The sequence below is a fragment of the Ambystoma mexicanum genome, chromosome 4p (assembly GCF_040938575.1).
Source record: "Ambystoma mexicanum isolate Mex_15411 chromosome 4p, UKY_AmexF1_1, whole genome shotgun sequence".
In the NCBI taxonomy this organism is placed as follows: Eukaryota; Metazoa; Chordata; class Amphibia; order Caudata; family Ambystomatidae; genus Ambystoma; species Ambystoma mexicanum.
The window spans coordinates 464,448,014-464,475,881 of NC_090927.1; the positions used below are offsets into that span (position 1 = coordinate 464,448,014).

The 27,868-nt window shown below is 48.6% G+C and overlaps 1 protein-coding gene across 2 annotated transcripts in view; it reads right to left on the minus strand.

Moving 5' to 3' along the window:
- Positions 1-27,868, minus strand: part of TAF1B (TATA-box binding protein associated factor, RNA polymerase I subunit B) — a 1,890,249-nt gene that overhangs the window by 791,885 nt on the left and 1,070,496 nt on the right. For both annotated transcript variants that reach the window (XM_069605992.1, XM_069605991.1), the window contains one exon: positions 17,704-17,794. In XM_069605992.1, the coding sequence (XP_069462093.1) occupies positions 17,704-17,794 (91 nt within the window). The remainder of the gene's footprint in view (positions 1-17,703; positions 17,795-27,868) is intronic.

Genomic DNA, 27,868 nt, shown 5'->3' on the forward strand with positions numbered 1-27,868 from the left:
GTTATTCTCTTATCCTCAGGCCATTGAGTTTCCACTATAAGTCTGTTGAATGAGGCTATATAAGTCAAGAGGTCTTGATTACCCTGTCGTAACGAAAGAAGTTCATTGTCCAAGGCCTGCCCTTGTGCATGTCTTGCGAACAGTTTCTCCATGCTGGACTGAAAGGCCTGGAAATCATGCAGGACCGGATCATCCTGAGTGACTAAAGGGATCGACCAATCTGCGGCGCTGCCACTGAGATAAGAAAGCACGAAAGCCACCTTGGTCTGATCTGTTGGGAAGGCAGCTGGTCGACATAAGAAGTGTAGGCGGCACTGGTTAATGAACACTGCAAATTTCTTTGGGTCACCAGAAAAGCGTTCGGGCGGAGCCAAGGGCACATTGCCGAGTAGATTGATTTGCACTGGATTTAAGGATGATGCAGAAGGATAACTTCCTCCTGGAGCGGGCAAAGGTGTCTGTCCTGCCTGCGTTTGTAGCAATTGCCTAGCGAGGTCCTCTGTTCGCTCCTTGGAAATTATCAGCTCTCTTCTTAGAGAGTTTGTTTCCTGACGAGCTGCATGTACTTCTGCTCTTAGTTCCCCAAGCAACCGGGTTAATTGATCAGTGTCTGAGGTTTCCATTGCGCCTGGGTAGGAGTTTTGCGGTGGGCTTCGCGTTCTGTAACGCTCACCTGATTCCCACGGAGGCGCTGGTCTTGGCAGGAAGGTGTCTGTGACCCGAAAAGTGATGTGCAGGACTCGATTTGCTTCTGGGGCCGAACCTCTTCGCACTGTGTGTCGAACTCGAAGAGTGAGATTTCTGCAGGTGAAAGAATATGGGGGTTAATGATCTGGGTTGTTGAATGCCCTCTCTCTCTCTCTCTTCCTAGCTTCTCCGTAGAGCCCCCAGGTCAACGTGCTCACCTTAGATAGGTGAATGCTGGACTCTCCATCTGCGTCTGGTGCAGAGTGCCCTTGCCAGTTCCTTCACTGGTGAAACATAGGCCTCTTGACATCAGAGGATCGCTACCGTCGTTAACTGCACGAGCGGTGAGTTTCCGGACACCTTTTTTGTCCTTATAGTCTTTAGGTGCGTGGGCACGTTAATATAGAACAGGACTCTGTATAATGCTTTTTCCTATTTGTCTTGCAGGGCTCTTGAGATAGGAGATGGTGTGAAGAGAGCCGAAGTTGGAGCCAGAGCCTTGGAATGAAGCGCTTGGAAATGCGTAAGTAAATGCAAGCGCTCTAACTGTCTCTTTTCCCTTGCAGCTGTGAGTTCGTGCTGAAGAGATGCTGGCAAATTCCGGAGTATTTGCAGGCGTTCTATTGTGGCGAGCGCGATGGACGTGAGTAAATACCTGTCTAATGTCTCTTCGTTTGTCTTTCAGATGCTGGGTTGCAGCGTTGAAGAAATCCGGAATTCGCGGAGTGCCGGTAAGTAATAACAATGCTTTTGTCTTCACAGGCGGAGGTGCAGCGTGAAGAAATGTTTGCTGCCGATGGATCAGGTGAGGAAAGCGCTGCGTGTAAAGGTTGCCGTGCTAACCTGTTGTTTCTTGTCTTTGCAGGTGCTGCTGAATACTGGATACAGGAGTGGTAAGTATTGTTCTTGCAGGTTCAGGATCGGAAGGAAGAAAGGCTGGAACAGACTCGGTGAGCGTTCTGCTGCAGATGCAGAATAACGCGAAGCACGTTTGTTCAATCGGGTGTGGTTTAAATAGCCTTGGAGTGATGAGGCGTCTTCCTCCACGGCCCCGCCTAGGTAAGAAAAGAGTTCCAGTTCCAGAAGAGTTCCCGTGTTGTATCCAGGGAGTGGAGCTTGCCCCACCCAGGTAAGAAAGTAGTTCCTGTTCACAGAGGATTCCTATGTGGCTGGTAAGTAAGCAGCATGGTCTGCTGCAGGTAAGTCCACCCAAGCATCTTCGTACGTATTATGAGCCCGGCGCTTCCAGTGCCGGGACCGATGCCTTTGATGAGCCTGGTGCCACCGGCGCCAGGACAAGGTCCAAAAGGTCCCAGTGGGGACCGGCTGGTGCCTAAGATAACGGTTAGGGGCCTGCTTCCAAGGACGTTGGGCTGTTCCTGACTCCTTGGAAGCAGTGATCATGACAGAGCACCCCATTTGCTTCATCAGCCGTAAGCTGAAGGATCCTGAGACAAGGTGGGCAACAATCGAAAGAGAATGCTTTGCTATTGTGTGGGCACTGAAGAAATTTAGGCCAGACCTGTATGGTTCTACTTTTGTCATTCAGACTGACCACCAAGCCTTGAGATGGTTAATGCAAATGAAGGGAGAAAATACAAAACTATTGAGATGGTCAATCTGCCTGCAAGGGTTTGATTTCACCATTGAGCACAGGTCACAGTGTCACCATCAAAATGCTGATGGACTCTCTAGGACGTATGTCATCGACTAGAGGTATGAGGTTCATCCAGGAGTGGATTAAATCCTCCTGTCCCTTAGTCTGGGGGGGGGGGGGCAGGTGTTGGGGAGAATTCTCTGTTTAGGCTGAATTTCCTAACCTAGTGAGTCCCCCAGCAGCTTTGCTGGATTTTTGGGGTTTATTTTCTTCTCCTGCCAAGAGTGAGACTCTTTTACCCTCACTCTTGGGCATGATTTGAGTGTGTTTCCTTGAATCTAGATGTGTTTAATGGGCTATGGGGTCTTTTACCCCATAGGGCTTCATGTGTTTTTGTGATGTGTGTTACACAGCACCCTCAGTGCAGTAACACAGGGGTGTCATAGTGACCCCGCAGTATAGACTCCATACCCTGGGACTGACTACTGTCTCCCAGGGCATGTAAAGTCACCATTGACTTTACTAGTCTTAAATTCTGAACAGAACCAGTACAAACCATCATATTGTGGACGTACTGGCTGGGGCAATTCAATTGCCCCGGGGTCTGTTAGTCGAGGGGGCACGTCTCAGTCCCCCCGATCGAGTTTTGGCTGGTGGCAGTGGATACTACACTTTATATTCAACCGCAAATATTTTCCTATGGGGTTTCCCATTGTTTAAGGCTACTATCTTTATTTAATTATTTACGGTAGCCTCGAACATACCGCCGGTTTATTTAATTAATAGTAATTCTCCGATTGGTATTTTTTGCCAAAACTTGATTCTAAAATGGCATTTGTGTTCTCTTCTGTGACTCCAACCCAAGTCGAGCCCTTTGTTCCACTTTTTGGCGGGCTTCTCCACAGAAGCCCTCCAAAGTGGTGCCACTCTGTCTGGGGTACTTAGGAGGGGTGGAGAGGGATTTAGGAACCCTGGACTGAGTTGCCTAGGCAACTCAAGTCGCACTCCGTCCTGATTGGCCCAAGTGGTGAGCCAGCCGGCTCACCACTTAGCATGTTTGAGTGACAGCTAGGCTGAGTGAATGGGGGTTTTCTGCATAAAAGCAGGGCTTTGGGGACTGGAACTTCAGAAGTCGCCACAGGACCTAAGAATCCGACGAGGGAGAAGCTGAGCCGACCTGCCACGACGACACCACCGGTGGAGCCCTGCTGGACCGTCTCACCACTTTTCCCAACGACAGACGAGATCTCCTGCCGGAGAGTCTTCGTCCTTTGACTGGTGGGGATAACCAGTTTCACCGTCTTTTCGCCTTCCCGACGTACCTCGTGGCCGCCTTGCCTGTGCCAAGCACCCCAGCAACCGGGATACCACGTTTTACCACGACGCGAACAAAAGGTACCACCTTTAACCGGAAAACTCTGCGGCTGGTTTCTTCCCTGGCAGTGCAACGACCTTCATCTTTCCTCCAAGTCGAGATCTTTTCTTCCCCTGGACGACGACGCAACTTGCAACCACTGCCAGGAACAACTGCCACCGCTGGAGGATCCTTCCCACTTAAGGTACCGTGTCCCGCCTGGCTTCCCTTGCTACCGACTGTACGGGGTAGATTTAGCCCCCGGATTTCGCACCTGGGTTAGCCTGGGACACCCTGGCTAAACTTTCCTAAGCCTCTCTAAACTCTTTTTGAACTCTCTGCAAGACTTTCTAAGCCTAGTGTAACTGTGTGATCTTGGGCGCATTTGTGCTCTGCTCTCTCTAAGAGTGGGCCCAGCCTTTGGACTTTGGCTCACCAGTGACTTTTTGCTCTTCTGACTTGCTAATAGTGTTCCTGAATCTTAGAGTGGTGTACCTTTCCATATTCTGTCTTTTTCCCTCCCTTTCTCACAAACTTATTGGAGTGCCATCTAGTTAAGCACTCACCTCTGTATGAAAATAAGTGGTGTTTTACTGAGACTTATCTGATAAGGAAAAAGGGGTGTATATATTACAATAGTAACTGTGTTTAGAATATTTTACAATAAGAGTGCTGGAGTGTTTCAAACAGTGTGTTTTTAAATAAATAATTATATACTTTGATACCAAAGCTCTAGTCAGTGTTTGCTTGTATTGGTGTGTCTGAGTGCCTATTGTGTATACTTTGCATACTGCCTAACTCTTCTTGAGAGAAGTCTGACTGCTCAGCCACAGCTACCAGGTAAATCTGGGTGGTACAGACTGCTACCAAGTGGGTTTACTGCTAACACCTGTAGTCCTAAATCTTTTGCAGTGTTCCCTAAGGGAACTGCACAGGTTTCTGCCTAACAGCTGGTTTCTTCCCTGGCAGTGCAACGGACTCCTGTCTTCCTCCACAACGAGACCCTCTCTTCCCCCGGATGAAGCACCGACTTGCATCCGCTGCCAGGAACAACTGCCCCCGCTGGAGTGTTCTCACCACTTTAAGGTACCGTGTCCGACAGGCCTCCCTTTCTAAAGATTGCTACAAGGTAATAATAACTCCTTAACCTTCTGGACTGGGCTGGCCGCCTTGACCCTCTAACTGGTCCCTGTCTTTAGTCCAACTCCTTTTTGAACCATTACAAGACTTTTGTGCACTGCAACCGTGTGACCTTGGACACATTTCGTTTTGATCCTCTTAAAGCGGATCCGGCCTACTGACTCTGAATTCACGGTTTTACTTTGCCTTCCTCTCTTGTTATGTTCTTGTAAAAGTGTTGGGATCGGTTTCAATTTGTTCTCTGCTTTTCTCTCCCTTTTTAAAACCAATTATTAGAGTGCCATCTACGTTAAGCGCTCACCGCTGTCTGAAAATAAGTGGGGCTTTACTTAAGACTTGTCTAATATTCTTTTAAGGGAGTGTATATCTTTTAGTGGCCGTGTTTTTGAATTGCTTACTATTAGTGCCTGTGTGTTTTTCTAGATGTGGTTTTAAATAAATAATGATATCTCTTTTACACCAAGCCTGGTCAGTGTTTACTTGTTCTATTGTGTTCTCTTGACCTATTGTGAATACTCTGTATACTGCCTAACTCTTCTTGAGGGAAGTCTGACTGCTCAGCCACAGCTACCAAGTGAATCTGTGTGGTACAGACTGCTACCAAGTGGGTTTACTGCCAAACACCTGCAGTCCTAAATCTTTTGCAGTGGTCCCAGAGGGTACTGCACAGGTTTCTGCCTAACAGCGACTTCTGCAGTTCCAGTCCCCAAAGCCCTGCTTTTATGCAGCACACCCCCATTCACTCAGCCTAGCTGTCGAGTGCGACTTGAGTTACCAAGGTAACTCAGTCCAGGGTGCCTAAACCCCCTCCCACACCCCCTGTGGTACCCAGACAGAGTGGCAGGCTTCTGTGGAGAAGCCCGCCAAAAAGTGGAACAAAGGGCTCGACTTGGGTTGGAGTCACAGAAGAGAACACAAACGCCATTTTAGAATCGAGTCCTGGCAAAAAATACCAACCAGCAAATTAATATTAATTAAATAAACGGCGGTATGTTCGAGGCTATGAGAATTAAATAATTAAAGTTGGTAGCCTCGAATAATGGGAAAATCCCATAGGGATATATTCGCGGTCGAATATAAAAAAGTAGTATCCACTGCCACCAGCCAAAACTCGATCGGGGGGACGGAGACATGCCCCCTCGACTAACAGACCCCGGGGCAATCGAATTGCCCCGACCAGTACGTCCACAATATGATGGTTTGTACCGGTTTCTGTTAATAATTTGGGACTAGTAAAGCCAATGGTGACTTTACATGCCCTGGGAGACAGTAGTCAGTCCCAGGGTATGGAGTCTATGGTGGGGTGTCACTATGACACCCCTGTGTCACTGCACGGAGGGTGCTGTGTAAAACACATAGTAAAAACACATGAGGCCCTATGGAGTAAAGGACCCCATAGCCCATAAAACACATTAACTGTCAAAGGAACACCATAAATCATGTCCAAGAGTGGGAGAAAAAGAGTCTCACTCTTGGCAGGAGAAAAAACAAACTCCAGAAATCCAGCAAAGCCGCTGGGGGACTCACTAGGTTAGGGAATTCAGTCTAAAGAGAGAATTCTCCCTAACATGCAGTACCACCCTTGAAGCGTTAAAAGATAAGTATGGCTGCTTGCAAAACAGGGCCTGGATCTCCACGACCCACCTGGCCGAGGTGATGGCCAAGAGGAAAGCCATCTTCGAGGAGAGAAACCTGAGCGGGACTTGATGCATAGACTCAAAAGGAGCTCCCATGAGCGTAGTCAGTGCAACCACAGGGAAGGTCTATCTAGAAACCTGGTGTACCGGGATATGGCAGAGAGTTGCACCTTGATAGAGGCGTGCGCCAATCCCGCCTTGTCCAAGGAAAGCAAGTAAGGTAGAAGTTGCGGGGCCGTGACACGCAGAGAGGTAATCTTCTGAGTCCTGCACCACACAGAGAATCGCTTCCATTTACGGCTGTAGCACTTAAATGTTGACAAGGCTCTCGCCAGGATGTTACATTCCGCTGGCAAAGCAAAACCTCCAAACTCTACTGCTGCAGGAGCTATTCCCTCAGGTTCAGCGACTCTGGGTCGTGGTGCAGAATCGCCCCTCCCTCTCTTGGGAGAAGGTCCAGGAACAGCAGTAGCCTGATGGATGGGACCACTGACAGACGCAGCAGGTCTGGGTACCAGATCTTTTGCGGCCACACTGGGGCGACAAGTATTATCCTGCAGTGGTACTGTCTGAGTGTGTTGATCACATGTAGCAGGAGTGGAAACGGGGGAAAGTCGTACAGGAACCGTCCCTCCTATGATAATGCATCCCCCATGCTCCTCGGCTCAGGCAACCTGATGGCGAACTTCTGGTAACCGGAGTTTGCTGCCATCGCAAAGAGATCGATCTGGGGCTGGCTCCATTTGTCGAACAAAAGGCCCACCTGGTCCTGACGAAGGTCCCATTCGTGGCATGAACGCAGCTCCCTGCTCAGCGCAATGGTGTTACTGACGCCAGTCAGGTGAAAAGGGATGAGGAACAAATCCTGATGAATGGCCCAGCGCCATCGATCCTGGCCCTCCTTGGAGAGTGCCAGTGAGCAGGTCCCCCCTTGTTTCCGGGTGTAGAATATGGTGGTGGTGTTGTCTGTTAAGATCCTCAGCACTTTGCCCTTCAGCAATTGCAAAAAAGACTTGAAGGCCCAGATGTTGATATGGAGGTCCATTTCCTCCGGTTGCCAGAGGCCTCGGGTGTGCAACTGTCTGGTGTGAGCTCCCCAGCCTTCTATAGAGGCATCCGTGGTGAGCGTCTCCTGGTAAGGCAGCACCTGAAATGGCAACCCCTGGACGAGATGCGGCGGTACACTCCACCACTGCATCGGAACTCCTCATTGAGGGAGATCTTGTACGCAGAGGTCCCAGATACTTGCATCCAGGAACTCCTGGAGAGGTCTCATCTGCAGTCTGCAAAGGCGGATGAGGCTGATGCATGAAGATATCATGCCCAGTAGTGACTTGATTGCCCGCACCGTCACTGCTTGTGCCGATGACAAGTGCTGTATTTTGCCTAGTATGGCCACCACCCTCTCTTTCGAGGGTGACGCCAAACACGTTATTATGTTGAGCCGGTGTTACGCTCACCTGGTCTCTGTGGAGGCATTGGGGCACGGTTGCAGCCCTCCCAGGGGTGAGGTCGCTCTGGTCCGACTTCGCCCTCTGCGCTTATGTGGTAACTGGTGGTAATAGGTGATGCTGCTCAGGACTGCTCCTGCGTGGAGAATATGGGGCGTGAGTATGCCATCTTGTGTGCCTGATCCCCTTCCAGACCCCTTCTCCCAAACTGTGGTACCCGTGGGATGCGCTGTCCCTGGAAGGCTCACCTGTTGATTCGTTTTGGCGAGCACTCTGCCCTGCTGCTTCTGGCAGGGGCGCTTGTATGATCTGGACCGAGTTCCTTCACTGGTCCCTTGCACGTTGTAGTCCAGTCCTGCTGCGACTAAGCCACTATACTTCAGGTAAGTGCTCCTGTTTGCCTTTGTCTTTCCTTGTCTGCTTTTGTTGTATTGTAAAGTCTGTTGTCTTGTATTGCTGTCCGTTCCACTTTTGATGTTTGCTCTTTTGCTTTCTTCCCTTGAAAGTGATGGTCCCGGCCCGGCAGAAGCTGCGGAGCTCGAGGCGACAGCCGGAGAGAATGAGGAACGAAGCTGCAGCGGTACAATAGCTGGTAAGTTGTTAACTAGGGGGTGCGCAGAGTTCAAAAGCGGCACGGCACTAAGACAGATGTTCTAACCTTGTCTTTCTTCTTCTTCTTCACAGGGTCCAAGTTCGTGGATACAGAGTGCAGTGCTGCGTCGTCGGATCAAGATCACTGGTTGTCAGGAGATGAGTCTGCAGATGAAGCAATGAAGCACCGGTTTCCTGGAGGTGAGTATGCAGGAGAATGCCTGGTTTCAAAGGTAAGTAAACTGGTCCAAGCGGCGGTGAGCGTCACGTTGCACGCAAGTGCACAGTAACGCAAAGCACCGACCTTAAGGATGGAGCAGCTTATAAAGCTAAGCTTCTGAAGCCACGCCCACCAGGTTCAGCCTGCCTACCACACCCAATGAGTCAGCACATGAAGACCAGGCCTAGGGAGCCACAACCGAAGAGTCAGCACATGAGGATGTTCTCTGGAATAAAGGCTTTCAGCCCCTGGAAAGTTCTTGTAAAATAAAAGCACTCCTGTACTGAAAAAAAGTAAAAGCACTCCTGCACTGAAATAAAGTGTTCTTGCTCATATCTCTATATGAGCCTGGCGCCATTGGCGCCAGGACTCAGTCCAGCCAGGGCCCGTGTTTATAGGTCCCAAAGGGACATAAGTGAGTCAAGTGACCCATTGTCCCAATCACTAGATGGTGTGGTTTTTGTGTTTTGGGCCAGTAGCCATGACAGCCGGGCACCTAAAAACAGCATGTCCTGAGATGGCGTCAAGCAGGACTTTGAAAAGTTTATGGAGAACCCCAACTCCATCAAGAGATGTACGGTCCGCGATGTGTGTTCACTTGCCGGAGCATGTGAGCTTGATTGCACAAGTTAGTCGTCCACGTAAGGGTGTAAGTGAATGCCCTGCAGTCGAAGATGCGCTGCCACAGGAGCCAAGCACTTCGCGAAGACCCTTGGAGACAATTTTAGGCCGAAGGGCAGAGCCTTGAACCGGTAATGCTGACCCTGAACCACGAATCGTAGTAACCCTGTGTGCTTCTTGTAAATTGGGATGTGGAAGTAGGCATCCTCCAAATGTAACAATGTGAGAAAATCTGTTCCTCCAGTTGGACGAGCATGTGTTGTAACGTAACCATCGAGAACTTTTGGGACTTTAAGTACTTGTTGAGATGACGCAGATCCATGATTGGCCCCCAACCCCCTGTTTTCTTTCTAATCAGAAAGTATCTGGAATATACGCTGGTGCCCCGGATTTGCTGGGGGATGGGTTCTATCGCCCCTTTCTGTAACATGGCACGCACCTCTTGCAGACGTTTTGGTCCATGTTGTTCTTGTCGCAGTACCGGTGGAATATGAAGACACCTGCGTTGGAACTTCAAGGGGTGCCCCTGTCTGAGAGCATCCAGCACCCATCTGTCGGTGGTGATGATCTTCCACGCGCTGATGAACTCCGCCAGCCGGTCTCCTATTGGGGTGCATAAGCGGGGACTCGGGCCACTGATGGTTCAGGCTTGCTTGGGGTAGGTGACCCGCCCTTTGTGCGGCACGAGAGCTGTCCTCTGCTGCCTTGAGAGCAACCCATGTACGCTTCTTGCGTGGAGGAGCATGAAGGCTGTCGGTACAAGGTAGTATAACCCTTGGAAGATCTGCCGGTTTCTCCTCTTAAAGAATGAAAGGATGACAGTCAACGTTGCTGTAGGATTCTCACGGAGCGCGCGGTCTCGCCGGGTTCTCCTCTGGAAGAATGAAAGGATGACAGTCAGCGTTGCTGTAGGATTCTCAGGTAGCGCGGTGTCTCTGTGTCGGTCATTATGGCTTGTAAAGACTCGTCGACAGCCTTGCTGAAGAGATTTTCACTGTCGAACGGCATATTCAGTACCTTAGCCAGAACATCCTGGCAGAAGATTGTTGCCTTCAACCACCCTTGTCAACGCAAGCACACTCCGTTCCCCATCTGGCGGAAACCCATGCCCGCGATGTCCACCGCCACTGTGATGGCATGGTCCGAGGCCACTTCTCCTTCTTGAGATAGTTCTAGTGCCTCAACCGGTGTCCAGTTAATATGTTGAATCCATAATGTCGAATGACAAAAAAGTCGAAATAAATTGGCAGAATTTTTTTTTCTTCGAATATGTCATTTTTTAATTTACGTTTTTTTTTGCTTTCGTGCGTAAAAAAAAAGGGTTAAACCCCCCCCATTTCAAACAGAAAAGAAAAAGAAAAAGACATTCTACATTTTTTTTCAGCCATTTTTTTTTACATTTTTGCATTCGACATTGTGTAATTTGAAAATGTCACTATAAACCGCCTCAACCTTCTTGTCCCCAGTCAGGAAGTCTAGAATAGGTCCCAGCTTGTACCATAGTTCCCGGTGAGCACTTCCTTGCTGCAGCCGAGATCACTGAGTCGGGCGAGGGCTGAGATCTTAGGCTCCTGGGAGCTGAATCCGGTACCCTGTACTTTTTCTTCAATCTGTCACGCTTGGGTGGGGCTGTACTTGGGTTCTTCATTAGCACCAGGCCTTCGTCCCAGATGTCGTCCAGGGAAGGAACAGACATGATGGTCTTTCTCCTTGACTCGTACCGCTGGTACAGGAACTGCTCTAATAATGAGCTGGAACAGGAATCTCCCTGGGTACCAACTGAAACAGCTCAGAGGCCCTGGACATCATTGAATGAAAGGTTCCAACTTCTTCCGGTGGAAAGGCCATATGGGGCTCATCCACATGTGGTGTTTCCCCATCAGCTGGCACAAAATCGTCATCCTCGTAGGTGCCTGTAGCCGTGATCGCTGTGTCTGTGCTTGTGATATGCTATCATAGGTTATTTATAGCACGCTTAATACCCAGAAGATCTAACCCGTGTTGCTCCGTGTCGTCTTGCTTCCAAGGCGAGCACTTTGCCCCTGAACTATTCTACCAAGACTGTGTGCAGGACCGGGCTCCGGTTGGAGTTGGGTCGCAACGAGGAAGTGGTGGAGTCTGATGACGTTGAGGGCCAGCAACCCCCTTAGACTTTCTCGTCTGAGGAGGAGGGCTCAAACTTATAGGCTCCTGGGGGTCCTGTGGTGGCACCGGTGCCGGGGGAATCCTTTGCTGGATCTCCGTGACCAGTGTGTACAGTTGTTAGAATATCCACCGACACGTCCCTAGTTTGAGGGGTGAAAGGAGCCAGTGGCATGGGGTCTGGACTGACGCACTTCCTTTTTTGTGCAGGGGACATAGGCCCACCGCCTTCAGATGCGCCTCCTTCGTGGTCCGTGCAGTAGTCATCAGGCAAATTATCATTGCCGTTGTGTGAGCTCTAATATATATGATCCAGTTTTCCTGACGCAGGACCTGGGTCCACATCCTGTGGAGTTTCCACCGGGGGTGCCTTGTCCCCCTCTATTCCTGGAGGTTTCTGGGCCGATGCGGTCGCAGGGCCTTTCCCCAACACCGGAGTGCCTGCTGCCTTTGATGCTGCCTCTGCGGCTGCATCACGCATCAGGGGAAAGGACACACGTGGGGTGGCCATGGTAGGCACCACCTTCATGGGCCCGCTCCCCTTCACTGCCGTTGTGGTGGATCTCCTCGACTTTGTCAGCGATGTGCTTGTCAATGTCCTCGTTGACAGGGCCATCATCGACTTGATTGAGCTGGCAGAATAAGCGGTCTTGGTTAATTTCGCTGGGTCCTCCCCAGATTTTTCCCTCATCAGTTTGTCCGCTGATAGATGAGTTTGGATGGGGTAGGGACATTCTCTTAGAAAAGGCCCCTTTCGTCAGCAGGCTAATTGTGGAGGTTGATGGTGATTGCGCTCTGCCTGACTTGGGACCTGCATCAACAGCGAACCCAGTGGAGTCTGCATCGCGCATCTTGGCCTTCTCTTGGACCCCCGCGAGCGGGGTGTCCTCAAAGAATCTCGACCTCCTCCTGGAGGGAGTTTGCTCCTCGGACCGGCCGCCCTGGGTGAGGTATGACACTGCCTGGAGGTCGAGTCAGAGGCCTTGCTCGATTTAAACCACGCTGCCAACCTACTTTGCCGTTTTTCTTTGCGAAACCACAGCACCCCTCGCATCCCTGAAACTTGAGGAGAACCATCTCCAGTTCCAGTAGCACCTCAAGACCTTCCTCTTTGCTTCTGTCTTCAACCCTCCTCTCCCCTGCTGATCTTCTCTTACTCGGCACCGTGCACCTGGCCTACCCTTCCGGGCCCAGGTACCTGCTCACCCTGCCACCCACCCGCACTATCTCCGGGCAATCCCCTGCACTGGGGTCTGTATCTGTAACCATACAGTCCCCCTCCCTTTTTTCGGCACTTATTAGACACACCCTGTCTGCTGCCTTAAACCTAGCACTTGCCACTTGCTGGCTGCACTACCACTGTTTGTTGCCCTTTATTATTTATTTATTTGATTACTTACATTTTCCCATGCACTTGCGTGTTCTCAATGTCACTGGGCCTAATAAGATTGTTGTTTTTGTTCTCCCTTGTTCCCCTAACTTGCCTTGTCGCGCTCTGAAACACTTGTGTACGTGCGTGATACAAATAAAATATATACCATAGCATAGCATATTACATCCCTCCTCATTTTGGTCCGGATGCAGGCAATACAAGCAGTTGCAGCGTTTGAAGAGGATCCTGCCTTCCTTCTTCTCCTCGGACATGGATGAAAGGCACAAAGTAGGTCCAAAGCCAGGCCTTCTCGAAACTTCGATGGATGATACGACGGTGGATGAAGATCTTCGCCAGCAGGGGATCGGTCACAATCATTTCGACTTTATGGACAAATTCTAAATTGTGCAAAAAGAGCTCAGAGGTCGTCAATGAAAGAGAACAGTAACACTGTTGAACGACCTGTAAGGCCAAAGTGTCTGAGCCGACTGGGAAATTATCCGCCCACGTGGCACTCAAGGAGGATGTTATTCTCACAGGGGGCCTTATACCTGAGGTGGCCGAGGGTACTGTGGAGGTGGCAATTCAGCCTCTCGGAGCTCCTCTGCCACTGCTCCTAAGGAAACAGTGAGTTTGTTGCCGACCTGGGGCAGCTTGACCTTCCCAACGAGGAGCATAGGAGGTGGAGCGACATAATCATCAACCTCTGACGTGTGATATTGAAGGTTGTTGAACAGCCAGGCACACAGATGTAACTGTCACCTTACAGGATTGGAACCACTGCAAAGATCATCAGATTTTGCTCCGAAGAGGTTATGCCAATCAAAGCGCATATCCAAGAGCTTCACCTGCACATCCTCACTCTGGACAAGAGAGCAAAAGCAGAGCACAGGAGGCGTTAATCGGTCTGAGGGTGAGCCTACCAAAGGTGAAAACCTTCTTCTACAATGTGCCCAATCCCTTCCTTTCTCTGTCTGGTGGCAGAAGGGAAAATGGACGTCACAGCCTGCACCACCAAGCTTTCAGGGGAAGAATGGGTGGACAGAGAAGCCAGGTACAAAGCCTTACCAGCTCCCTGTCTACTGCCATGACAGAGGCAGTTTCCTCCCAGGCTTTCAACACTGGAGTGTGAGCTACCCCATTGAAAGGCACTAAGGTCTCTTTTTTGGGTCCATCATTCAGGATGTCATAGAACTCGTATTGAACTTTTGGCCTGCATGGAGCGGATAACCCTAAGGTATCAACTACTTTGGCCATCAAGCAGTGGAAAGTGGCCTGGAATCTTCACAGAGTTGGTGCTGGCTGGTTGTCCAGCTCAGGGGAAGCATCAAAGCCAATGGCTTCTCAAAGTTCTGAATCCAGCTCCAACAAACCCACTCCCTCGCCAAAGAACTAATCTGGGAAGTCACTCACTATTCTATGGCACAGGGGGATCCATCCAAAAGAGAATGGGGTGCCCTTCCTTGTTAAAGATTTGGCCCATCTTTGAAAATTCGCAGAGGAAGTGGAGGATATTCAAGAGGGGCTCTGACACTGTAGGTGTTGAGTGGTGCGGATGAAACCCAAGTAGGTGGAGCTGGTGGTATCAACACCCAAAGCCAAGCCCTGTAAGGGCTGGGACTGGGAATCGGCCACGAGAGCTAGGGCCGAGCCCTTAGGTGGTTGCGGTCACTTGCGTGGTCCCTGCCATCTTGATCAAGCACTGTGGGCCCTGATGGACCCGGCGAGGTCGCCAGCACCAGTGCCTTGGCAAAGATGTCAAGCATTTTCTGCCTAAACGCTTCCCATTACTCTGGGGCGGAGGATTAAATCAGAAACGGTACCTGCAGTGCTGCCTCCGGGACGACCTTGAAGCAGTGACTCCTCTTATTCGAAGAGGAAGAATAGTGGTGGTGAGAGGAACTGTTCAACGAGCGGGACCTCTTGCTGTGCTGCTGATTCTTCTTTTTGCGGGCTGAGGACGGTCTTCTGACCAGTACTCTGCGCCCTGCGACTTTGACCGAAATATCTTGATTTCATGGTAAACAGTTAAGCCGCCTGCTCCGGGAGGTCCTTGGGGTGCATTGAATGGCAGGGCCTGCAGTCCTGGGCGTCATGTACCTCATGCAGGCAGAACAAACACATTCTATGGGGGCTGACACCTATATCTGCTAGTCACATTCCACACAGGGCCTGAAGCTTGAGGCCGTTATGGGGTTGGGCATTATTTCACAAAAAACAAAGTAGCATGTTCCCGAAGTGATCGGAGTGGGCAGACAAAAGGCACTAAGGTCAAGGGGTCCGGCCCCTTAATATATGCTGGTCCAATGTCATGTGCAGCACGCGGTATGATGTGGCATCGGGTGGAGCTGCAATGCACCCTCTGGTGGTGGGAAAGTCTCTGTATAACAGCAAGGTGGGATAAGATTATCATAGATGTGGAATTCATGGAAGGAAGGAATCCATTAGAAAGGAAGAGTACATACCATGAATGTGAGACTTCTCCTATTATGATTGTATTGTCCACCATGACAACGGAGACAGCAAGATCATCCAGTCACAAAGAATAGTTGGTGTTTACAAAGCTACCAATTGATATCCATCCCTATCCTAGTCTGGGGAATTCAACCAAAGGCTTTTCCTTTTCCGCATCCTGTACTTTAGAAGAAAAGAGAGTGGTGTTATAGGAAGTACATGAGCTCTAATGTGTACAGTACATGATAGGGATGGAGCAACTTAGTAAGGTCTTCGGAGCCATCCTGAACACCATAACTATTCTGGGCAGACGTTGACGTCACACCAATGCAGTTAATGAAGATAGATGGTATTGGGCCATTGGAATTACCCTCACAAATATGATGTTGACTCAAGTTGGCCAGTACTAAGCAAGAGGGTTGCCCATAATGGTGAGGAACCATTCCATTCACCTATGCATGGGTATCGAGTTGTTACTTAATACTGTGTGATGATGGTTGCGATCCAAGAGGATAAGCCAGATTCATAGTCATGAAAAATAAATGAATCCTCACAGTCACCTATAGATATTTTATTTCGTAGTAGATGAAACGCAACTCGACTCCATTTTTTTTAAAAACTATGCAGTATACAGCCACATCACCACCACATCAAGAGATGGGTAATGCCCCACAGTCTTCGACTAGCAATACAATTCCAAACATCTGATGTGTTGAAGATAAAAAAAAACGCATAGAAACTTTACCAGAGTCCAATACCTTTCGTTAAGGGTCAAGAATAACGAATGTGTTATGATTATTTATGACATGACGTGGTAGTTCACACTGTGGATTACATTCAATATTATTTTTACTTTTGAAAAAAGTCTGCAAAGTTGTCTCTCTTCATTGCAGTCAATTCACAAAACATTTATTTATTTTTCATTTATTTATTTATATTGCGCACCTTGCCCAGAGGCTTGCGGGCGCATGTTTAGGAGGAAGTTACAAGTTACAGAAAGGAGGTTACAGGTTGCAGAAGGGGTGATACAGTATACCGTTACAGGTGATATTAACATAGATAGTAACAACAAAGTAGCAGCACCCGGTTACAGGAGAAGGGTACAATCTGTGAGCAGTTACAAGTAGCAAGATAAGTATACATCAGATCCGTTTAAATTACAGCAGAATCGCCAGGCAGGCGAACCTAAATGCGTTAGGCAAATGTGAGAGCCGGAGTGACAATGTGCAGACAGCCGTGCAGAAACAAACACTAGCCGCTGAAGGATGCAGGGGTGGAAGGTGAGGTATCTTGTTCTCGTAGCCAAAGTTTAGCTTTGGCTTTAAATTTGAGGCAGTGCGGAATGTTCCTTAGGGCATTAGGAAGTGAGTTCCAAAGCTTGGCAGCAAGGACCGGAAAACTCGACCCTCCCGCCGAGCGTAGTTTGAAGCTGGGGATGTCCAGTGTGTGAATCTGGGCGGATCTCAAGGGTCTAATGGCTGTGTGTTGCGATAAGCGTGATACTAAATAAGCAGGAGCTGCATTGTTCTGAGCCTTGTGTGTGAGCACAAGTGATTTGAGTGATATGCGGTGGGAAATAGGTAACCATTGAATGTTGCGTCTAAAATTGGAAATGTGGTTCCGTCTAGGTATGTTGAGTGCTGCCCTTATGGCGTTGTTTAGCGTGACCTGGAGTTTGTCCAGATTTCTTTGGCTGGTCCCAAGGTAGAGGGCGTTACAATAGTCGATTTTGGACAGGATGAGGGTTCTCGCGAGGGTCAGGCAATTGTCCAGAGTCAGGAATGGTCTGCAGGCTGTGATCAATTTGCAGGTGTACGAGGATGCAGAAACAACTGCATTAGTTTGTCGAATGAGGCACAGTGTGGAATCGAGGTAAATTCCTAGAGTTTTGGTGACATTGGCCACTTTAATGTCATTCCCGTCAATAGTGAAGGATTTATAGTTGGTGTCGAGTTTCGAAAGTTTAGCTTTTGAAACTTTCCATGGACAGAACATCATGGAAAGGATCATCATGGAAAGGAACAGGGGGAACATCATGGAAAGGAACAGGGGGAACATCATGGAAAGGAACAGGGGGAACCGCCCGATTACTTTTCTTTGGCGTCGTCTCAAAATCATTAGCATCATGATAAGCAGCTGTTTGAAGTAACTGGAAAAAATTTGAATCCAGTGTGATCATTTCTAAAATAGTTCCCTAGGTTAGAATTGCAAAAATTACAAAGATAGGAAAGTTGATATTGCCAACTATATTGTTCCTTTCCAAAATACCAAATGTGAAGCTGACAGTTCTGATAAGTACTTTTCACTTTAGATCTATTATTATATACAAAATAGAGCGCTAAACCTTTAATATGGGTCCTTCAGCTTCAAACTCTACTGCACGTAAATATGAAGAGTTGCAGTATAAAAAGATACTATACAACCAACTGAAATCTACCTCGCAGCATCTTCCGCCTTTTTCTCCTGTGCCTCATCCATAGTCTTTTTTATTGTCTTGTACCATTTCTTGAAATCAAACCATTGAGTGCCTATGGAAAAAAACAGAGAAAATAGGACTTACAAACAGTAACGCTGGGGTTGAAATTGGAATACATGGTGAAAGGGCTGGAAGAAGCTCCTTGGTTTCGAACATTTACTCTTAAGCACAAATTAGTCATCAAATTAGTCATCAATACTCTAGAGCTATTAAAGTCCCATAGGACTGGATACGTTTAATGGAGGACTTCAAATAAGGAACACATAGGTTAAAAGGAATGAAGAATTAAAAAAATTATACTTTTATTTAAGAAGTTAACATTGAGAGAAGCACACGTCAGAAAAGAAACTCACGAGTGCCTGAAAGATGCAGCTTTCTTTTGCTAGATTGCTGTCTTTCGCGTTATTCCTGAGTGTTTTTCTGCCCCCTCTTGTCTTGTTGCTTCACATTTCTTTACTTTTACTTCCTCTTTAGGTTGCCATTTCTTTCCCGCCAGTTGTTTTATCTTGCAGCTACCTTTCACTTCGCCATTACCTATTTTTGGTGCTAAAGCCATACCTCAGCCAGTACATCTGTGTGTTACTGTATCAATCACTGTTGCTGTCTCTCTACTGTGAAACTTTTTCCCTGTGATGGCACCTCACTCACTTTCTCTTTGCTGCAGAACAAGGAGTGCCACAGATCTAAATTCCACAAGAGATGCAAACTATAACAATGTACAGTACATAGGAGTCTTTGTGATTTAACTATCTTTTAGATGTTACCTAATGCACTATAATTAAAAATATATTTGTGTGGCACTAGTTGGCTTGCGGAGCAAAAAGTAGCTCCTTGTTGTCTAGCTAACTAGGCGCTTCCAACGTGTACCTATGTGGTAAATAGCTCCCAGCTCCCCTGAATTTCAAACCCCGATGTGTATAAGAAATATATGAACTGATGTTTATTAAAAACTGCTTCTTAATGGTCAACATAAGAAATTCAATGTAAAAATCCATAACATTAGCAAGAACATATTACTTACATTCATTAATGTTCTTTTTGAAGGATTAGTCCTTCCTCCCACAGAGTCCTCATTTTATATTTATTATCTAGCAGCAGCTAATCTTCTGGACCTTTGTCCAGCAACTAGGGGGTGCTTCAGCAATGTTGACTTCCATGACTCTGGGCATGACGTTATACACAGTGCATACAGATGCCACTGCATCCCATGACTTCAGTTTCACCCTTTTCCCTGTACTTGCCAGCTGAGAGAGGGAGCGCAGAACATAATGGTGTAAGAGCTATCCACATGAGGGGTAGGCTGGAGAGGCAATGAGCAATATGTGGAGGACGGGCTAATCCATAAGAAAGAACCTTAACACCAAAGGTAACAAATGTGTTCTTTTAACAGATTCTTTTTCACACTGATTCCCCATCTTAGATAGATTCTCAAAGCACTACAGAAACTGGAGGAGGGAAGAGAGAGAACCATCACCTAAACTAGGAAACTCTGGAGTACAACCGAGCAAAAGGGGCATCCTGACCAAACGAAGAGTCCAAGAAACAGTGCTGAGGGGAAGCCCATAGAGCCGCATTACAGATGGTGACAACAGAGACATCCCTATGGAGGGACGGCATGGTCATTCAGACCCTGGTAAAATAATAGATAATAACATTCAGAAATGCAAAGAACAATCCACATAGGCAAAGACTGCATGGAAACAGCCCTGTCTGCCAAAATCATTACCCAAAAGGGACAGTTTATCATCATTCTGAATGTCCCTCGTCCAGGAAACATAATAGTTGAGAGCCCTCTTGGGATCCAGCTGTTGAAACCATTCTTCCCTATTAGATGGATGAGGTAGAAAGTGAGGGAATTAGACTTGTTAGTAGAGCTTTTGAGAAAAGTGAAAGTCCAAAACAGCCATGGGCAGAAAAGTGGATCTCACTCTCAAAAGAAACAGTTTCTTAGAAAAGAATAACCACTTAACTGAGAGTGCCTGGAGTTCAATCACTAGTGTTGTGGAATGGATAGCAAGAGAATCACCTGAAGGCTAAGTCTCAAACTACATGAGTGCAAAACCTCAAATGGAGCTGCCATGAGAAATGTCAGAACCAGATTGAAATCCTGAATGGGGAAAAATAAATTGGCCTGGCGGGAACATTATTGATAGGCCCGTCAAAAACTGCTAACAGGTGGAACAGAAAAGAACGAGTTCTGTACAGGGGTCCTCTTGAAGGTTGAAATGTTGGACACATACCCCATTATAATGCCAACTTGGATGCCCTGCTGAGCCAAATAAAGCAGATACTTCAAATCCCAGGCAGCCAGGTGGACGAGGAGATCCAGATCCTTATCCTGACACCAAGCCAAAAACATCTGCCACTTGCAGGCAAAAATGGTCTTGGTGGCAGGCCTCCGGGAGGAAAAGAGCATATTCAGGGCCTCAGACAGATCCCACTCCTTAAACCACAGCCTCTCTGCAGCCAAACATGAAGGTTGTGACTGCTGACTGGGAGTGGACATCCATCCATACTGAAAGGTGCCGAGGAGGACAGATGGCCATGCCCAGAAGCACCAGGTATCAGTCCAATCCAGAGCAATCAGAGCCTTGGTGGTCCTCCACAGACTTCCAAGAGCCAAAAGGATGACAGGAATTGGTGGGAAGGCATACAGGCCATTGAAGTTCCATTCTACAGTCAATGCTGCCCCAGTGCCACTCTCAGAGCAAATTCACTTGATGGCTCCCATAGAGGCAAAAACGTGCTTCCAAGTCCTGCGGGTACCCCCTAGCCTCATTTGAGGGAGACAGAACCTTGCCTGTTCAAGGGATTCATCCCCATGTTCTCTGTTACAGCAAGATGGGCTACCAACAGAGAGATTATTATTTAGTTTTTTATATAGCGCCTCTTACACATGGGCCTCCGAGTGCATAAAGAACAGTAAAAGACAAACAAAACAGGAAGGCAAATATCCGAGTCAGGGCGGGGGAGGATGTGAAATCACATACTCATCACCCTGGTTTGAGGTTAAACAGGTAGGTTTTCATAGCTCTCTTAAATTCTGTCAGGGATTGGGAGGCTCTCAGCGCTAGATGAAGCACATTCCATTCTTTAGGTGCCAGCACATCAAAACGGGTTCCTCCATATTTTGCCATCCTGAACCACGGTTGTTTACATTTATGGCTGTTATTTGTAGGAGAGTGCTAAAAGCTTGCGAGAAATCCTGTGCCTAGCACAAAGCCTGTGTAATGGTCTTCTAGAAGATGTTATGTGTTCACGTTTAGATAAACCATAAACCGCTCATATGGCGCTCTTCTGAGGGGTTTGAAGGAATGGCGATTAGCTTGGGAAGTCCTGATGAGAAGGCTATTGCAATAGTCAAGTCTGGCATTTACTAGGAATGTGGCCAAAAGTGATCTATTGCTGATGTAGATATAGGGCTTGATTTGATTCAAGAGCTTAGTGGTATAACCACAAGATGATTGTATATGAGCCACCCAGGACTTCATAGTCAGTTCGGCATCTAAATGGACACCTAATGTCTTGACACACCTTGTCACATTAATTCTGCTGCCTACGATATTAAAGCTTTCATAGGCTGGATTCAATTTCTTGAGCCACGGCTCGGTAGCCACAATGATAAGCTCACTTTTCTCATTGTTGAACGCTAGGGAGTTTGAAGTCATCCAGGACTGGATGGCAGCATTGATCCCATTCAAGGTCTCAGAGTCTTGAGAATAGTCACCTGACAACTCTAGGACCACCTGAGTGTTATCAGCGTAATTGGTGTAATGGACACCAAAGCAGTGCAGGTGGTCGAGCAGAGGCCTGATATAAATATTAAATAGAGATGGGGCTATGCATGATTCCTGTGATACTCCGGCAGTGATGGTGGTGGGTGCAGATTGGGCATTCTCTACTGCTAGTCTAGAGATTCAAGGTCAGAGGAAAGAAGCAATCCAATATGATGCTCTGTCGGAACATTGAGCTAGACCTTTCAATCTGTCGACAAGTACGGAATGGTCGACAAGATCGAATATTGCAGAAAGTTATAACAACATTAACAGAGCAAGTTGCCCTCTTTCCACAGTATCTATGAGGTTGGATTTGAGGTCTAAAAGGGCGGTTACTGTCCCGTGTCTTGCTCAAAACCCTGACTGATGGGTATCCAAGTTGTCATTGTTCTCTATAAAGTCTTGGAATTGTAGATATGCCACCCTGTCCAAGATCTTAAGCCAGAATGGGGAGATAGTTTTTGGCCAAAGTAGGATCAAGGGTTTTTTTTTTCTGTAGAGGCGTAATCCAAGCCTCCTTGAGTTATAGTGCCACTACGCCCTCCCTGAATAACCGGTTGACCATTCTCGTGATCCATGGGATCAACATATCTAGGGACCCTTTGAGGAATTTTCGCAGTGCACATATCTCCCAGACAGGATATGCGTTTTAAATCAGTGACTATCTTGAGTAGTTCGTATTCAGAGCAGTGTCCGAAATCGAATTTGGATATCCAAGGGTTAGCAAATAGACTGGCAGGGGTAGCTGCAACACTCATAGCATTGAGACTGAGTTGCCGCATGAGTATGGCTTTTTGGTGACCAAGAATTTTGTCTGAAAATTCCTTCTGAATTTCCGGGCACCAAGCCGAGTCTTGGGACAATACTTTGACTACCTGTGTTTTTGCCCTCAAATTCCTTAAGAATGTTTAACAGTTTGCTGGATAGCTCTGAAACCACTGATTATGCTATTGTAATATTTTGATTGAGCTTCCGTTATGGCACTCTTAAAATGGGTCAGAGTATGCGCAGAAGGGTTTTTGCGCCGTTCCCTTTCCAGGGCTCTTTTCTTTAGTCTCATCTGGAGAACACTGTCATCAAACCAAGCGTTCTTAAGGTTCTCAGTCTTTCATTATTTCTGGTGTCAAAGCCTCTATGGAGGCAGATATGACGGAAGAGCGATGAGATATCAGGTCGGTAAATTAATAGTTACTCACCGTAGTGACTAACGTACTCTTAGTCCATTGTCCCCTTTCCTCCATACTGCATGGGCGTCCCTCGTTAGGGATGTGTTACAGCTGTCCACTTGGACACCGCTGCTCCTCTTCGCCGGGTTGCACTTCCCGAGTTCCGACTCAGGATCGGGACTCCCAACATGGAGGTACCCGAGACTGCGAGCAACGCACCAGTTGTTCGCGTTCACCGGACCGCGCGGGTAGCCCCGCCCCCGACTTCCGGGATGGAATATCAGGCAGCTGGAGCTTCAGTCCTACGCGTTGCTTCTCTCCTTAGAGTTGCGCTGCGCATCGTGAGTTCGCTCTCTTCTACCTTCTAATTCAGCTATCATTGTTAGCCTGAATATTATTCCACCTTTCACTTACTTATTCTTTGTTCTGGCTCCTAGAAATCTCCGTTGCTATCCTCATCCTGTAGACGATACCTTCCTGTTGTCACAGCCACGTCCACCGGTAGTTATTCGCCATCTTCTAGCCTTGAGCCCGGTATTCTCGCGGAGGTCTCTCCCTCTTCTAATCTTGTTCTTTGTATTTACGCCCATGAGGACGCTACCTCAGACCTTTCATTCTGCCTCTGGTTTCTACTTGTCATAGCCTCTTATTCAGTGTTCACCCATATCTCCCGGGGGCTAATTCCTGTGGGTAAGATTCTTTCCCTTTCTTACGATTTCTTTTCTGAGCTTAATCTTAAACGTTCCCTAATCTGTTATATTTGACTATAGGCTCCAGGTCTGCATTCTTCCTTCAGAGTTTAATACCGAAGCCTAAAAGAGATTAGGTCTGTCAGGGTAAGCCTTCTTCTCTTACTCCTCTCTTTCGATATTGGATCGCTGGAACCATACTTACCTTACCTCTACTCTTCTCACCCAGAATTCTACCTGACAAGACTAAAGACTACTTTCCAACAGGCATGAACCTTCGACAGCCGTTGCAGGAATCCTCGCTCCCCAGCAGCTCATCGCGGGGTTTTTTCCCTTCGGGGTTTCCCCTGGGGACTCCACTTCAGCCTAGCCTCTTGGCTGGGTTTGAGAGGGGTTTCCAGGTAATTCCCTCTGGCTTCTATCCCGAGAGGGCTGACTGAAGAGAAGGTAGGTGTCATTCACAATTGCCAAAAGGATAATCTGCTTTCTAGAGCTTTATTTTTATAAAGTTATTACAGCAGGAGAGACTGAACCTTTTTCACCAGAAAAAACCTTCTTCCCCTTTAAATTTAGAGGCGCAGGGGCACGGTCTTGGGAGCACGTGCTCCCCTGATTCCCCCCACCGGCGCCACTCCTCAGTTCCCATTGACGCGTCATTATTTAACATTGCCTAATGACAAAAGTATTATTGGGGGGAGGATGGTGGGACGTATGGAGGAAAGGGGAGTATGGACTAAGAGTACATTAGTCACTATGGTGAGTAACTATTAATTACTCTTACTTCCCATCCCCTTTCCTGCATACTCCATGGGCGATTACAACTGAATATAGCCCCAGGATGGAGCGGAGACCCTCCTTACGAAAACAGATTCCTTAGAACCGCCTGTCCGAACGCCTGTCCGAAAGCCGCGTCTGACTTAGAGCCGGCGTCCAAACAGTAGTGCTTACAGAAACTCGAAGGGGTGGCCCAGGTGGCTGCCCTGCTGATGACCTGCCGCAGCATCTGCTGCTGGAATGCGATGGCTGTTGCATTGATTCTGACCTTGTGGCGTGCATGTTAGCTGGCTGCAACCATCCACCTTGACATAGAGGCCTTAGATGCCTGATAACCGGGCCTTGACCCCCCCCCCCCAACCCCTGAAGGTGAAAAACAGCGCTTTCGATGTTTGGAAGCACTTGGTCCTGTCCAGATAGAATTTCAGAGCGCTTCTAACATCCAGAAAGTGCAATTGCCTCTGAGAATCGTCTTTAGGGACTGCAAAAAACATAGGTAATACTATCTCCTTGTTTAGATGGAAAGCAGAGGCTACCTTTGGTAGGACGCAGGGTGTGTTCTCAGGACCACCTTATCCTTGTGAAAAGTAGTACAGGGTTATGAAGCCACCAATGCCGGGATCTCACTGACTCTGCAAGCAGAAGTAGGCCCACCAACAGAGCTGTTTTAATGGTGACAAACCTAATGTCCACGGACACCATTGGCTCGAAGTGTTTGAGCGTCAAGGCACCCAGCACTCAAATGATGGCCGGGAAGAGCCTGGCGAGGCCCGCCAAGTGTCGCTTGACCACAGGATTGGAAGAGGGGAAGACCTCCTACGAATTTCTGTAGGCCCCTATGGATTTCAGGAATAGGTGGGGGACTGACCTGATCAATGTCCTTAGGACCCGCCTCCTCCTCCTCCTCACCTGTATTGGCGTCTTCAGAAGAGTCTTCGGACGATATCGCTCTCCTTTCTCTCCATGCAATGTCTGGCTTTTTTTGTGGACCTGAGGACGTGCCCTACTCGAGGCCACCTTGCCAACAAGCTAGATGCTCTGCACTGGGACCCCCAGGGGGCTCGGCCCAACAACCAGGGAAAAGCGAAGCTGAAAAACCCTGGAGATGTTGATTAAGTCGCAGGCTCTGAGGTTGAATGGTAGTATTGCTTGGAATGTGGACTTCAATTCCCAGTAGGCACTGGGATTCTCCGAATGCCTGCCAACGTGTTTTCTGGATGGTAATGGTTGAGATGCTCTGTAAGTGGTTTAGAACACACAAAGGTTCAGAAGCTTTTGAAGAAACAGTATTCCTAGGTGCTCTGAGATGAGGTGCACCTCGGAGGACAGGGCCCCTGGGACGGAATACTGAATGGAGGAAATTGCCAATGCGCTCCGGAAGGGGCGTGGAGAGAAACAAAGGCTAGAAATGAAACCGAACGAGAGCCGGTAGAAGAAATAGGAGCGAGGAACAAGATGGAAAATAACAATCCAGGATGGCAGATCGCAGGGAAACAGGAATAAGGGGGGGGGGAGGAATCAGAGTGAGAAGGGGCACTTACAATAGTAGACGAAAGAGAAACACAGCGTGTTAACCCACAGAAGCCGAAGGGTTGCAACGCACCACAGCCAACATACTTGTACGCGTCTCCAGTGCGTCGGAAACACTAGACCGTTGCATTCACTCTACTGACAGTTAGCCCCTCTTCCATTTCGACCACAGTTTCCATGGCGGGCGCGTCATGACAATGGGTGCCAAATAGGTGCGGCATGTATCCACCTGCACGCCTGAGTGAGCAAGGTGTGCAGAGAAGGAGAGCACATCATCCAACGTGCACGTAAGGGGATCGATCTCTTTAGAGTTCGCCCAGTGACAGAACCTAGTCCATTTACTCTTGTACTGGCTCCTAGTAGTCTTGCTCCTAGCACTCTGAATAATTTCCAGGTTAGCTTGTGATAGACCTAGTGATAGACCTGATATTTATTCAGGTGTTTCAGCGTGACCTGCTCAGGAACCACACTGCAAGGACTAATTTCTTTGGGGATGAGCTGGACTCATCGCCAGGTGAATGGTAGGCCTGTCCGAGAGGCTGAGAAATTCCCAGAACCATGGCCTCGCCGGCCACCACAGAGCTATCAGAATGATGCCGAGGAGACAAGATTCCTTTATCTTGCAGATCACCCTGATCATGGCTGTCAGGTAGATGTTGTTCCCCAGGGCCCATTCCCACATGCTGTTCGCTAGGCTGCACAGTGGAGGGGACATGGTACCCCCTGCTTGTTGACATAGTACATGCTGGTGGAATGGTCGGTCTGGATGAGAATGACCTTGCCCCCAATGAGCGGAAGGAAAGCTATGAGAGCTAGCCAGATGGCTTTCAGCTCCCGCCAGTTGATATGAGACTCCTGCTCCTGCAGGGACCAGACTCCATGGACACTGTGGTTGTCCAGAGTTGTCTCCCTGCCTTCCAGTGACAAATCCGTGGTGATGGTGACCTGCGGGGCCGGATGGGCTTGCCCGTACGCAGGTTGCAATCCCTGGACCACCATGTGAGATTCAGGTGGAGAGAAGGAGGAAGGCTGACCAGCTACGCTTGGGAGTCCCGTTCCTGATTCCATGAGGCTGCGAAGTGCAGCTCTAATTTCCTCATCTTGAGCCTCGTGTGGGGTACGGCCAGTAGGGCCACTGCCGTGATACCCAGATGTTGATAACACCAGGCTGAGGTCACTTCTCGGGTGAGGAAGTGACTAGTGGCACTCTTGATGGCCCATGTCCCATAGGAGGCCCAGAAAGGAAAGTCTCTGCATAGGCTGCAGCTGAGACTTCCAGAGGTTGATGATAGAAAACCCTAGTTCGTGGAGTGTAATCATAAGGGTGGAGGGAGTGTGGTGCACCGTCTCTGGAGATCTCGTCCTGACGAGCCAGTCGTCCAGGTACGAGTAGAATTGGTGGCCAGTTGCCCTGAGGAGGGCTGCCACTGCATCCACGAGTCTGATAAATACCCTGGGGGTTGAATTGAGGCCAAAGGGTAGCACCTTCTATTGTATTGTATTGGAAATGGCAGCCCACGATCCTGAAATGCAGGAAGGAGCGATGCGGCTGCCAAATTAGGAAGTGTAGATAAGCGTCCTTTAGATCCAGGGAGCACATCCAGTCTCCCCTGCACAATGTCTCTGCAATGAGTGCTGGGGTAACCATCTTGAATATTTGAAGACGGAGGGAGAGGTTGAGGGTGGAAAGGTCCAACACAACTCTCAGGCCAGCCTGGTTCTTCTTTTATATGGCAAAAATCCTGGCGTAGAAGCCCGATCTTCGCTGGGAGGCTGAGACTTCTTCCACTGCCTGGCTCTCGACGAGCGACCGAATTTCCGCCAACAGAGTTGCTGTCCCAATCTATGTGAGTGGAGGGGAGGAGGGAAGAGAGGGAGGGATCAGTAGGTGGTACCCTGTGGATACTACAGTGAGGATCCAGGTCTCCGCGAACTTCTGGTGCCAAAACTGAGTGTGAAGGGCAAGCCTGCCCCCCACCGGAGACACGTGGACCCGAAGGAACACGTCATGCCTTCTTTCCCTCCGAGGCTGCTGCTGAGTAGGGGGACTGAACAAAGCCCTTACCCCCCCCCACCCCCTTTTGTTGCTTGCGCCTGGGCTGACTCCGAACAGTCAGGCTGCCTGGACCTCCGTTCTTGGAAGCCGCGGAACCCCCCGAACGCCCGTGTTGATTTGACTGGGTGTATGCCT